Source organism: Drosophila gunungcola, assembly GCF_025200985.1.
Source record: "Drosophila gunungcola strain Sukarami chromosome 2R unlocalized genomic scaffold, Dgunungcola_SK_2 000004F, whole genome shotgun sequence".
NCBI lineage: Eukaryota > Metazoa > Arthropoda > Insecta > Diptera > Drosophilidae > Drosophila > Drosophila gunungcola.
Genome location: NW_026453167.1, coordinates 2640802 through 2654262, shown reverse-complemented (window position 1 = coordinate 2654262; position 13461 = coordinate 2640802). Strand labels below are relative to the sequence as shown.

The 13461-nt window shown below is 39.0% G+C and overlaps 2 protein-coding genes across 2 annotated transcripts; both read left to right on the top strand.

Annotated features, from left to right (window-relative positions):
• The first annotated feature begins 2618 nt into the window (after nucleotides 1–2618).
• On the top strand, nucleotides 2619–4403 carry LOC128254116 (troponin C). Its single transcript, XM_052982944.1, has 4 exons — nucleotides 2619–2775; nucleotides 3076–3250; nucleotides 3309–3560; nucleotides 4298–4403. Exons 1-4 carry the CDS (start codon nucleotides 2764–2766, stop codon nucleotides 4324–4326), a joined length of 468 nt encoding a protein of 155 aa, XP_052838904.1. The 5' UTR covers nucleotides 2619–2763; the 3' UTR covers nucleotides 4327–4403.
• Nucleotides 4404–5712: 1309 nt separating this feature from the next.
• Nucleotides 5713–13327, top strand: LOC128254140 (uncharacterized). Its single transcript, XM_052982972.1, is given in 17 exon segments — nucleotides 5713–6048; nucleotides 8813–9575; nucleotides 9639–9788; nucleotides 9853–9885; nucleotides 9939–10019; nucleotides 10533–10646; nucleotides 10713–10784; nucleotides 10986–11093; nucleotides 11165–11200; nucleotides 11256–11318; nucleotides 11699–11784; nucleotides 11786–11807; nucleotides 11895–11927; nucleotides 11984–12055; nucleotides 12110–12166; nucleotides 12301–12345; nucleotides 12916–13327. Coding segments are annotated over 17 exon segments (1971 nt in total). The 5' UTR covers nucleotides 5713–6033; the 3' UTR covers nucleotides 13137–13327.
• Nucleotides 13328–13461: the final 134 nt, after the last annotated feature.

Below are 13461 nucleotides of genomic sequence, written 5' to 3'. Positions count from 1 at the left end.
TAAAGGTTATACATTCCTGGAAGATCTTTGAAAATTAATGTGCATTTCTATTTGAGCACTGAAAAAAAATATTAAAAGTATTCAAGTTTCAACTTTTGTTATGGAAAAATACATACAAAAGTTGTACTTATTGATTGAATAAAAACTACTTTACCTTGATCTTGAGGATTAAAAAAGTACAATTGCTGGTTGAAAAGGTTAAAGTATTTTTTTCTGTGTGGAGACATTTAGCAATCCCTATCTAGTCACGTGATCGCGATGCGATAATCAGGCTCTTTGTTGTCATAATTTCCGATGCAAATGCTAGGCTTTTTGGACTTTGAAAGTGATGCGGTGCGATGAGACCGCTTAAGTTGTGCGAAGCAGAGTATGCCACTGCAATTATGATGACGTTCAAAGTGAATGCCATCGTAAATTACGAGGCAACCAGGGGCAAAAGTAGCTGTATCTGAAGTAACTAAAGTGGTCGATCCGCCGCGACGATCAAGGCTAGACCTCGTCGCCTCACAAATGTCAAAATAACATTGAAACGCTTGCACTTCGTTTGCCGATTGCCGCCAAATCCGTTGATTCTGATTTGGATTTGGATTCTGAGTCTCTGAGGCTAATCGCTCTGGAAGCACAACATGAAATCCCCGACAGACTGCTGGCGATGGAAACGAATCCGCAACGATGATGGATTGAGATGTTGAGAGGGCGATGTCAGATGCCAACATGCTCACAGGGGATCGATTCAAATCGATGGAACACTGGCGGAAAAAATTACAACTAAATTCTGTAACCAGCTTGAGGCAGATAAATGAAAATATAATTTTTAGGGGTAAAAATAATTCGGTAACTATTTTATTTTTGTAACGAAAATTGTATTAAATAGGTTGAATACAGTTAAAATCGATCAAAGAAAACCAAAAACAAAAAAACTAACAAATATCAAAATAACAAAAATCTTTTTGAAATAAAAAATGCTTGAATATGAAAAATGTTTAAGGAAATTATTTTTGTAAAGACAAAAATATACATATTTAATAGGTTTAACAAAGAAGTTAAAATTTATCTTTGAGATTTAGAAAAAAAAAAAAATATATATCTAACATATTTATAAATGTCTGTTAAAATGTGGCTGTTTATTTTAAAACTAAAAAACCAAACTCTTTATTTATTTTGCAAACATAATCAGTTAAATATTTTGCTTCCATTTTATAAAAAATAATCTCGAACAGAAACCAAACCAATTCGCTTTTGTAACTGGCAGTGTAAATATCTTTAGCCAAATGCAACAGTCACCGAATTTCCCGGATTCTTTGCGGCGCCAAGAATTCATTTCTCCGGCTCAGCTGTTGGCCATTACTAATTCCTGTCGTTTTGAGATATGTGTCTCATATATTTTTTGCTAATAAATTTATAAAAACATAAACAAATAGTCAATATGTCACCGTGACGTCAACTTTTTGGCGGCTGCTTTGGCCGGTGCTGTCATAATTCGTAAACAACATTTGGTTTCCTCAATTTTCTCAATATTCCATAGCAACATAAACAAATACGAAAAATGTGTGCCACACAAATAGCCATTTTATTGAAATGTATAAATCAATTTGCATATCATGGCTGGCATTAAACAAAACGAAAATTAATACTATGGCTGATTTAAATCTGAATAAACGAACGGGGTATAGGAAGCAGAATCGCAAGAGACAATATTCGAACCGTTTATAAAAATGTTTTAGCACTTTGTTCATTTGATATTTTCATGTGTGAGTGTATTGGTGAATGTGTGTGTGTGGAATAATTCCATCCTCTTAATTAATGTCGATTTTTTAATTGGTCGTTAATTTGGTCGAGTTATAAAATGATTTTATGGGCCCGCCGTGATCGATTCATAAAGCGTGTCACCGCCATGAACGTGAAAATATGATCAGATTTGCTCCAATTATGGGTGGATATCTGATACATATTTAAATGAGCACCACTTAACTGTACACTGGGGGAAATCGGAGCATTGAACTTGGTCGTCTTTCGGTTTCAAGTTGAGTTTCGTATTTTTAATGCTCAATAAAAGCGAAACCGAAAAGCTGTAGATCAGGGTTGGTTTTTTTAGTTTCTGGCGGAATTCGTAGTTATTTAATTAGCCATAAACAAAGACCAGTATCGATCGAAAAAGTATAAAAAGAGATGTTCATTTCAATAAGTTAATTTAAGACCCCCTTTATCGTCATTAAGCGTATTTAATTTTAACAGATGGTGACAGCGCATTTGGAACTGGTTTATCATCAGCATGATACTATAATATCGCTATCTTTCCACCAATTTGAATAGGGATTTTTCCCGCAGTGCTGAGTAAATATAGTGATTGTTAAGCTTAGCAAACCACTACAAAATCGTATTGAGTGGGTGGATGTGGATGGTGGTAGCGGCATTTCTGCTGCCAGGCACAGTAAATTTGGCCAGTGCTCGGTGGTTTTACAGTGCTTTTCGTATTTTCCATTCTTTTTTCACTCCACACGAAAATTAGAAACACATTTTAAAATTTCCACACGGATTTGTATGTGCGTTTTACCTCTCTTTTGTTTATTTCCCACTGGTTTTATTTTCGAAATGCTGTTGAAAACCATAAATTAGCTTGTTACTTTTGGAATGCCCGGCGATGTGTGTGGGTGTATTCGGTTCTTGGGTTCTTGGGCATCTCGAGAGCCAAATGCAGAAGTGGGGAACTGATTCAGTCGTTAGCGGTGATCGATCTGGTGAACAACTAGCAAAGGATTTAAAATGGAGAACATTGTGAGTGCAGCGGGATTAAAGAAAACCTTAAGGATAACCAATTACATATGGTGAAAAACAACGAGAATTTATAATAACAGCTGAATACAGCTTAAAGAGTACGAGTAATTTTGTTCCGGCTTTCTTTTTTGCCATGTAGTTAAACACTATCAAATTGAAATTAATGTATAGATTAAATTCGGATGCGTCGCAGTAATTAAGAATGATTATAACCCTGTTTGATTTCCCCCAAAATTCGATCATTCCTTCAGGAAAATTAATTCAGCTTATATTTAATAAGTAATTCAAAATTCTTTTCAGGATGAAGACCTGACCCCCGAGCAGATTGCCGTTCTGCAGAAGGCATTCAACAGCTTCGACCACCAGAAGACTGGCTCCATTCCCACCGAAATGGTGGCCGATATCCTGCGTCTGATGGGTCAGCCCTTCGACAGGCAGATCCTCGATGAGCTGATCAACGAGGTCGACGAGGACAGTGAGTATTAAAGGCATTTGAAGTCTGGTTGCCAAACTAAACCCCAATCCCTTTGCAGAGTCTGGTCGTTTGGAGTTCGAGGAGTTCGTCCAGCTGGCCGCCAAGTTCATCGTGGAGGAGGATGACGAGGCCATGCAGAAGGAGCTGCGCGAAGCCTTTCGCCTGTACGACAAGCAGGGCAATGGCTACATTCCCACATCCTGTCTGAAGGAGATCCTCAAGGAGCTGGACGACCAGCTGACCGACACCGAGCTCAACATGATGATCGAGGAAATCGATTCCGACGGCTCCGGCACCGTGGACTTTGATGGTGAGTGTTCTGTACGAGTGTATGCGGACCAATTAGCCGCCGTCAGTCTGGCGATAAAATTCTAAAATTCTTTGGCCCGTTGCCAAGGTGTTTTCCACTCAAATTATATCAATTTGTTCGAGGGGAGCTGCCCTTGTGGCTGCTTATTTATAGATCTTTAGATCTTTACACAGAAACGTACAGATTTTGGACTAGATTTTAAAGAGCTATATAACTCTGATCTTGGAAATAAATATGCATACGTTTTTCGGTGTCTCTTTTTAAAATATTGCTCACATTTGTAGAGGTTTGAGTGCACCAAAATATAATTTATATCTTTATTATTTAATACTGAGTATGTTATTATATTATGACCTTATGTCTATTTAAAAGTATCTTACACTCATTTATTTAATTAAAAATCTAAATTTTACTCACACTTATCAGGCTTTCAATAAACCAAATTATAGTTTATAGTACTGTATGCAATATTTTATATTTCCGGAAACATTACCGTATCGACTTTTAATTTTTTTTTTTTATAATGAGACAAATTAATTGTAAAAATTACATCTTCAAGTGGATCTCATTGAATTGCATGTTTGTAACAAATCTTAATTGTAGTTATATTTTTTTTAATTCTAGTCATATTGGATAGCTTTACCACTAAACGCTTTATTTATTTATTATTAAGTTTAATCGATTTTCATTTAATAACCCTATTAATTGGCCAACTTTCCCATCCGTTTCATTCACAGAATTCATGGAGATGATGACTGGCGAGTAAGCATTTTGGACCCATCCTATCTTATTAATGTCTACTACCCACAATCCCCGAGGCTTGAATAAACGTTTTGTATTTTATTTGTACGATTGAGTAATCATAATTGCGCTATAAATAATCGGCTTGTTCAGGAACTACTGCTGAGTTAGAAAAACCCAAAGCGCGGCAAACATTCTATGGCTGCAGTGCATCTGCATCCGAGTTGAGTCATCTTAATTGCCACCCTCTGACTGACGGATTATAATCATTTGATGTTTCGAAGTTTATGCAATGAAGGGTGGGAGGGGGCGTGGCCGTCTGCTCATTTGTGTGTTAATTTGGCAAGGCCACTCGGCGTATGAGTGATGCATGTTGCACATACGCAACGTGGACTTACTGTTGGGGGGTATTTTGTTCGTTCGTTTGCTTATTTCTTTTGGTTCTATTGCTGGCAGTGCGTGCAAATTCCTTTTGCCACTTGGCTGCAGTTCTGGTCCGCGCAGCTGTGACCATCCCATGCAGAATAAAATCCACTGACAATCTACGAGTCTTGTTGGTTTTTGCCTTTCCAAACAGCAGTCAGCGTTTTCAACTGGCAAATGTCAATGAGCATTCTCCTCGTTTTGCCGAAAAGATGTCAAGCATTTACGCTAAACTTGGCCCCGCCGCGACATGCAGTGAGTTTTTCCCCCCCACCCCAAAAAAAAAAGCGAAAAGAAGCAACTGCCCTTTTCGGAAAAGTTTACGAAAAACTTTTAAAATGGAGAAGTGGCTGGGGCAGATGGATGTTGCCACCAAGTGGAGCAACTTGTTTTGCGCAATGGTAAGTCTATCTGCCGCAGGGTGTCGATATTAGTGGTATTTATTACCGTTTCGAATCCAGTTTTGGTCTTTCATTAGGTGAAAGGTCACAGACTGGACTCAGCCCTAAGAGGCGAAGTCAAATTTATTGACATCCGGCTGGGCAAACCTCTCAATAAGCGATATTCTTGACACCAGACCAGGCGCATTTAAAATGGTTTCTCAAACATGCAATTCAATGGAGATGAAGCTGAATGATGATGATGCGCTCGAGCGTTGAGAGTTTCGATTGGATTCCAATTTACGAGCACCAGCACCATCACCATCGGTAGTTGCTTGCTAATTTTTACCCACTAACCTAGGAGAGATGTGACTGAGAGCGTTTGTTTAACAAGACAAGGTACATTGAGTAAACGAGATGCCGCCGTTGAGACAATAGTCGAACCCATGCACCGATCCACCTCCTCCCTTCAGTGTGCGATTGTCTTCTTTTTTTTTTTCGTGTTTTACCTCAGCTGGGGAGCCCAGCCAACAGCCACCAGCCAACAGGCACCACCACAGCTGCACACGATTGCAATAAATGCCATAAAGTATCAAAATCTCAGCACTCGCTCAGCGCCAGAGCTGCAAGCTCCGGCTTCAGTTTTAGATTCAGATTCAGCTACAGCCACAGCCACAGCGTTTTGGTTCATTCCATTCCATTTGATTGCATTTGGCGCCAAACCAAGTATAAAAGCTGGAGAACCTGGGCTGCGATCGGCACACAAGTACCTGTGACATTCGAGGAGCCACAACACACAAAACGCGGCGTGCTGCATCAAAGGACTCTTTTGGATTACTCTAAGCCTGTGGATATATCACCTTGAGAATTTCTTGTCAAGGATTCTCCGCTTTCTTTGACTGGGATTATACAATCAAAAGCTTAAAACAATGGCTCTTAAATGGGTAAGTTCAGTGAAACATCAATTCGACTTCAACTTATGCACAAATGTGTTTAGTGCAACAGGACTATTGAAAATATCTTTATATTTACGTGTATTTGAGTGACTAAACAATTCAGAGTCCTTAAGCGCACTTTATAAAACTTTATTAATGTAATAAAAAAAACTATAAATTATAATGTTTAACATTTAATAATGTTAGTAAATATAACATATAAGTGTTATAATATATAAAAATATAATAACTTAATTTCAATCTTTAAAACAAAAATTAAATTAAATTAAATATATTAATTAAAAGTCTAGTATAAAATTTCTTGAATATTAAAATGTGGTAAAGGGAAAACGTCTTCTTTTTGTGTACTGTATTAAAAATGTCCTGAAAAAATTATTGAAAACACATTGTTAAATATTGTTGGAAATTTACTTATCCTTGACATAATAGTCATCAAAGAGAAAGCTTAGACAATATCAACTTTAAATGATTTTCGATAGCCAACTTTAATATCTTAAAATCAAAGACAAAATTAACGTTTAAATAAAAGTAATAAAGCAAAGGATTTTAAAATCTGCGTAATTTGAGCTAACTAAAAAAAAGAATTTAGAAGAAATAAATATATTTAATCAGAGGATTTTCAATCTTCTATTGGCATATTTCAAAATATCACCAAAAAGAACACGTTTAAGCAATGACCTAAAGGAATGCACCATTTGCAAGTGTTAATTAAGCAAAGGATTACCCCATGGCACTTAGCATATCCGATTGTCTGGGAAAGACCAAGTAAATTCCCGCAAAACGCATAAATTAACAGCCCATTTGCAATCGGAGATGAGATTTTGGATTTGGATGTGGATGTTTGGTGGATGGCACGCAAAGTTGCCCAAGATGGATCGTGGATCGTACTATAGATGGTCGTGGTCGATCCGCCCTCAAAGCAGATCATGGAAATGAAAACCAAAATGAAAATGAGAATGAAAATGGAAATGGAAGCAGTGGCGACCCAATTGGCAGCCCATTTGCAATTACTGCAATTATATTTGCAGTTGCGAAACGCTGTCGAAGATGTCTGCTAGGTGGTCACGAACTTTAAGAGTCTCCCAGAGAATTTGGCCAAAGGGGCAGGCGTTGGTTTTCGGTCTTGGTTGCATGTGGCAAAGCCGCCGTATGAGTCAGTGTGGCAAATGTCAGAATTTCCACATTATTGCATTATTTCGTTATATTACATTATTCAGCTACAGCGACAAGTGAGCTCATCATCGCGCCAATCGAATGGAGCTGTTAGGTTTATGGTCTACAGTCTATAGTCTACAGTCTATGGCCAATTGGAATCCGTAAACGGTTTAAACTTCAACTTGAAACTCCGCTCCGTTTACTTAACCTTCCTCAGGCCCAGGCACTCGGTTCTGTTCACACGCTGCTGCATCTTCGTGTGGCTTCGAGTGTTTCAGCGGCAGACATCTTCTGTCTAACAAGAAGTCCATAAATATCAGAGTTCGCTTCAGGCTGCGACAACGCCGCTGATGATGAGCTCGATTGTCTCCAGTCCCGCCGCATTTGCAGCCTTAATGGGCAACCATAATATCGTAGTATCGCCTGCAACAATGGAAAACGTGAGCGGATCGGATTGCAGCGCTCTGTCAATGGGCGAATGTTTCATTGATGAAATGGCCGACATTTGGCCACACTCTTGACCCCGATAGAGGTCTTAAGTGGGGTCGAATCACATAGCTGGGCAGCATCTATTACATCGGGGTCACTTTTTTTTCAAAGAATATTAGTTAGAAAGTGCATCGCTACTCGATACGAAGGTCTACAGGTCTCCTTCAAAACTTAAATGTACATCTAACTAAAAAGGCATTTAGCTCAGGTATATAAGCTCAAACAAATTTGATACTTTTTAAAAAAAATTACAAATCCTTCAAGTTAGTTTTTCTTGTAGAATTTTTTCATAAATATCTACTGATTTTTTTTATAATATAGTTTTAAAAGTTAAGTAAAATGTAATGTTTCTTAGAGAAAACTACAAGATCACTATTTAGTTAAAGATTAGTTTTGTACAATGATTTTCTTTAGGTCAATAAGTTCTTTTAAGAAACTAAAACATGGTGTACTTAAGACTTTTACTTTCGAAAGGCTACTGGAAATTGTAATTACAATTTTTGGGCCAGAGTAAAATAAATTTGATTATTTACATCTAAAATTGAAAATTTAAGTAGTTAATAAAAAAATAAGTCTCATTTAACGATTATTTTCTGACCCTGACTCTTTTAATTTACTGAAAGTTTCAATTAATAAAGTAATCAATTTATTAATAGGTAATTTATTATTTAATATTTATTTGCAAGCAATTAAAAATATTCACATTTGTTAGATAAAATGGTTAAAATTCATTTGTGTGCAAACCAAACTCGATACTTAAAGTTAATACCCATTCGAAATTTATATTTCCACGTTTTATGGAGGCTATTAAAAGTTTGGCTCGCAAGCCCCTAAATTTAAGCATAAAAAAGTGTTAATTGTTTTTAAGATACGCGTATGGTAGTTATGAAAGGCAATTTTTAAACAATTATAAGCGCCCCTAAAATTTTTCACCTGTATTAATTTTGCAATCATATAAGTCAATGTAGCAAAGTGTTGCTTCAGGCCAATTCCAAGCGTGCATCGCGATGGCAAATGCTGCGTTCGCATGAACTTTCCAGGTTCCATGAGCATGAGCCTTGCATAAATTTGTGATCTTACCTGTAACCTCTTTTTCGATCTTCTCCAGGCTCTGGTGATCACGACGCTTGCGTTGGCCCAGTCAGCGAAGCTAGATAACAAATACCTGCCGCCCCCGGCAAGTGCGGCCAGTGCGGGCGGCAGTCCGGGAGCGGGACTCCAGGGACCAGGAGGTGGCTTCGGAGGAGGTGGTAGACCAGGTGGTGGAGGTGGCTTCGGAGGAGGAGGTGCCTCTGGAGGAGGAGGCTTCGGAGGAGGAGGTGCTCCTGGAGGAGGAGGCTTCGGAGGAGGTGGCGCTGGAGGTGGAGGTGGAGGCGGAGGCTTCGGTGGAGGAGGAGGAGCTGGTGGCTTTGGGGGTGGTAACAACGGCTTGGGTGGCTTTGCAAATGGTCGACCCATCGCACCAGGCGCTAGTGCCCCCGCTCCACGTCCCAGTCAGCCAGGTGGTGGTGCTCCTCCTGCCTCTGGACCACCCATTCCCATCCTCTCATTTGTCAACGAGAACGACGGCGATGGCAACTATCGTTTTAGCTACGAGACAGGAAATGGTATTAAAGCACAGGAGGAGGGCACCGTGAAGAACAAGGGATCGCCCAATGAAATCCCCTCCGTAATGGGCTCCTACTCCTATACAAATCCCGAGGGTGAGCTGGTCGAGATCATGTACACGGCGGATGAGAATGGCTTTGTGCCGTCGGGCAATGCTCTGCCCACTCCGCCGCCCATTCCAGAGGCAATAGCCAAGTCATTGGCTGCCCAGGGAATCTCTGTGCTGCCAGGTGGTGGCTATAGTGGAGGACCTGGAGGTCATGGTGAGTCGTTACACTGAAAAAAAGAGGAAAAGTGTCTTAATGAATTATTATTCCTATATCCAGGTGCTGGTGGCGGCGGAGGCGGTGGCTCTGGATATGGTGGTGGATCAGGATTTGGAGGAGGAGCTGGTGGAGCAGCCGGGGGTGGAGGAGCAGGAGGAGGGGCCGGATATGGAGGCGGAGCAGGACGAGGCGGTGCTCCTGGAGGTCCCGGTAAGTTAAACTACAAACAAAACTTTATTTCAATAGTCGAAAATATTCAACTATAATTTTGCAGGAGCGCCAGGAGGAGGTGGTTTTGGAGGTCAAGGTTAGTGCTCTTTCCATATTACATTCTTTGGATTTTAAAACAATATTATTTAGGAGGAGGTGGAGGCGGTTACGGAGGTGGAGGTGCTGGTGGTGGAGGTGGAGCAGGTCGCGGCGGCTCTCCAGGTGGACCAGGTGAGTAAATCATTAAGTCTTCTTGATTTATTACCCGAGTCAGAAATACACAATCTTCACCACTTTGTGTTTCGATTGGAAAACCACAGTTTTGAAAAGTTTTAAAACGAGTTGGAAATGTTGCAAAAGTCTATACAAGACTTAGAAGACCTTTCTTTTTCAAACTGTTATAAAGAAATTAACAAAACATTTATATGTTTATAACTTTTTCAATTGGAAAGTAATTTCTCTGAATTAGTGTTTAATGACATTTCTAAATCCGTTTGATTTGTTTGAATGGGCCAATTTAATTAAAAACATATTGATTTAAACATTGATTCAATATTGTTGTCAAAATATATTTTTTTTAAATCCTTAAAGATACATTTTTTAATCGGTAATCGGTAGTTCTTTTAGAAATTCTTAATCACCTGTATTTGTCAAGGACATTTCATATGCTACCCATTTCAGACTCGGAAGAATTAAATTATTAATGTTCTTATTTTTTGTAACTAAACCATTTTTAATTTTTAGGAGCTCCCGGTGGTGGAGGATTTGGCGGTCAAGGAGGAGCAGGTGGCGGATATGGAGGAGGAGGCGGCGGCGGCCGCGGTGGTGGCGGTGGAGGTGGAGCACCGGGAGCACCAGGTAAGTTATAGTCATATATTTAACATTTTTATTTTGGATTAAAAACGTTAAAAACGTATATTTTAGGAGGTGGTGGCGGATATGGAGGTGGAGGTGCAGGTGGCGGAGCAGGTAGAGGAGGCTCTCCAGGAGGATCAGGTGAGTTGATTTATTACCTGTATATGTCATGAAAACTTAAGTAATTAAATAAATAAATTCATAAATTTTGATCCGACCGACTTCAAATTGATGACACAATATTATTTTTCAATAAAAAATAGTGTTAAGTTAATTATAACAAAGAAATTGGCATGAATTAATACTATTTTAATTTTTAAAAAATACCATTCTTAATTTTAGGAGCGCCTGGTGGGGGAGGATTTGGTGGCGGAGGAGGAGCTGGAGGCGGATATGGAGGCGGCGGCGGCCGCGGTGGTGGTGGAGCCCCAGGAGGACCAGGAGCTCCAGGTGAGTAAATATTTATTTATAAATGGCAATTTAAAATGATTTTTAAAATCAACTAATTTTTCAAATTGCAGGATCGCCAGGAGGCGGAGGAGGTTTTGGTGGTCAAGGTTAGTGGTCTTGCCATATTTATTAAATCGAAATAAAATATTATTACTTTTTTAGGAGGTGGTGGCGGCTATGGAGGCGCAGGCGCAGGTGGCGGAGCAGGCAGACCAGGAGGACCAGGTGAGTAAATATTTTACTTCCATAGGAATATATTTTATATTTTTTTTTTTAGATTTTTTTTGCTTTACTTTAAATAGTCTATTAGTTTTGTAGGAAAATGATTTTACCAAAACCTCCCAAAATTTGACAAATTTTTTTTATTTAAAGTTTCTAATTGTAATGTAAACGCTTGCATCACTTGCATATTCGACAATGATCAAAAATCATCTATGAGGTTTCCAGTGCTTATAAGGCATTGCCAATAAATTAGTAGTTAATATATTTTAGAAATTACACTTTCAACTTCTTGATATGGTCTTGCAAAAGACCATTTTAGATAAGAAACTATTTTTTAATCATGTAGGCATAACTTTTATATAAAATACAATATATGTTTTTAGGAGCTCCAGGTGGAGGAGGATTTGGTGGTCAAGGAGGAGGAGGAGGAGCTGGTGGCGGATATGGAGGAGGCGGCGGTCGTGGAGGCAGGTGGAGCCCCAGGAGCTCCAGGTGAGTTCATTATTCAGTATTAACTTTAAAGAGCAATTAAATTGTGGAACCCATAAACTGAGAAAAAACCAATTTCTTTAATTGCAGGATCTCCCGGTGGAGGCGGATTTGGAGGTCAAGGTAAGTTGTTTTGCCATATTTCACAGTCCGGACTTAACAAACAACATTTTCTTAAGGAGGTGCTGGTGGAGCAGGAGGAGGCGCCGGTCGCGGTGGTGCTCCAGGAGGTGGTGGTTTTGGAGGTCCAGGTTAGTGATTTTATTAACTTATATATTTTGAATTCTAAAAGTCTTTATTTTTAGGAGGTGGTGGCGGATTTGGTGGCGGCGGCGGTCGTGGCGGAGCACCAGGGGGCCCGGGTAAGCAAATGATCGATATATTTAATTTAAAGCTTGATTAAACTAACATATTTCGTCAAAAAATTGTATTCACATCCTTAACACATACAAATATTTCTTGCTTAATTGAAATGTTTTTTTTTTTTAATTTTAAGGATCTCCCGGAGGAGGCGGTTATGGCGGCGGTGCTGGTGGCGCAGGTAAAATAGTTTATTCGACTACATTTAGGAATATTTGTGTATCCTTGGTTTTGGGTATATTGCGGCTGTTAAAGTTTAAACAGTGCCTTTAACATTAATCCTATGCGTTATTCCTGGGAAAATGTCATACAGACCTGACTTAAAAAGTGTATACCTAGGCTTCACAAGAGACGTTTTATTCCCACACATTTCAAGTTTGTTTAACAATAATTTTTTTGTGCTTAGCCTTTGCTTACAGTTTTACCCACGATCTACTAACGACCTTTCATAAATTATGCTATTTTGACTTTTAAAGCGGTCTCTTTTATGTTCCTAGAGTCACTAGGTAATAATGATTTAAACAGGTTTATGGTAGCTAGACAAAGAAGAGATTAAATAAAATTAGGGTAATTTCAATACCTAAATTAAAGCATTCTACCAGTATTTATACACTTTTCTTATAGTAAATCTTAAAGCTGAGGATGTTTAAATGTAGTTAGTAATATTTTAGAAATATCCAACTTTTTATGAACTACTATTTATAGTATTACCTTCTTTTTATTAAATAAATTATTATTTTTGTATTTTCAGGCGGCGCCGGTGGAGCTCCAGGACGCCCAGGTGCTCCAGGATTGCCCGGCGGCAATCAGTATGTTCCACCTCCAGCTGGTGGCGGTGCACCAGGTTCGCCTGGCAGACCGGGATCAGGACCTCCCGGCGCAGGATCCCAGTACATTCCACCTCCCCCAGGAGCGCCGGGCGGAGGTCGCGGTAATGGGGAGTTCAATCCTCAGACAGGCTATAGCTATTAATCCCAGAATAAACAATTCCCAAAACGCCAATCAAATCCCTCAAATCGAAGAAATTTCTTTGCAATGCAGGCTGCCTTAAATGTTCTTTCACTCAAATGGTTAATTTATTTATGTAAGCTTCTCCCTTTTTTCTTTTTTGTGACAATGTGTGTGTGCAACTATCGAAATAAATGAATCTTGAATACTTGAAATCACTTTTTTACCATGTTTAGTTACTTTTATAACGAGGTAATTTTCTTTTCTCATGCATGTATTTCATGCCAGAATAAATTCAAGAACTCCAATGAAATTTCTTAAATCGAAGAAATGTCTTTTCAATGAATCT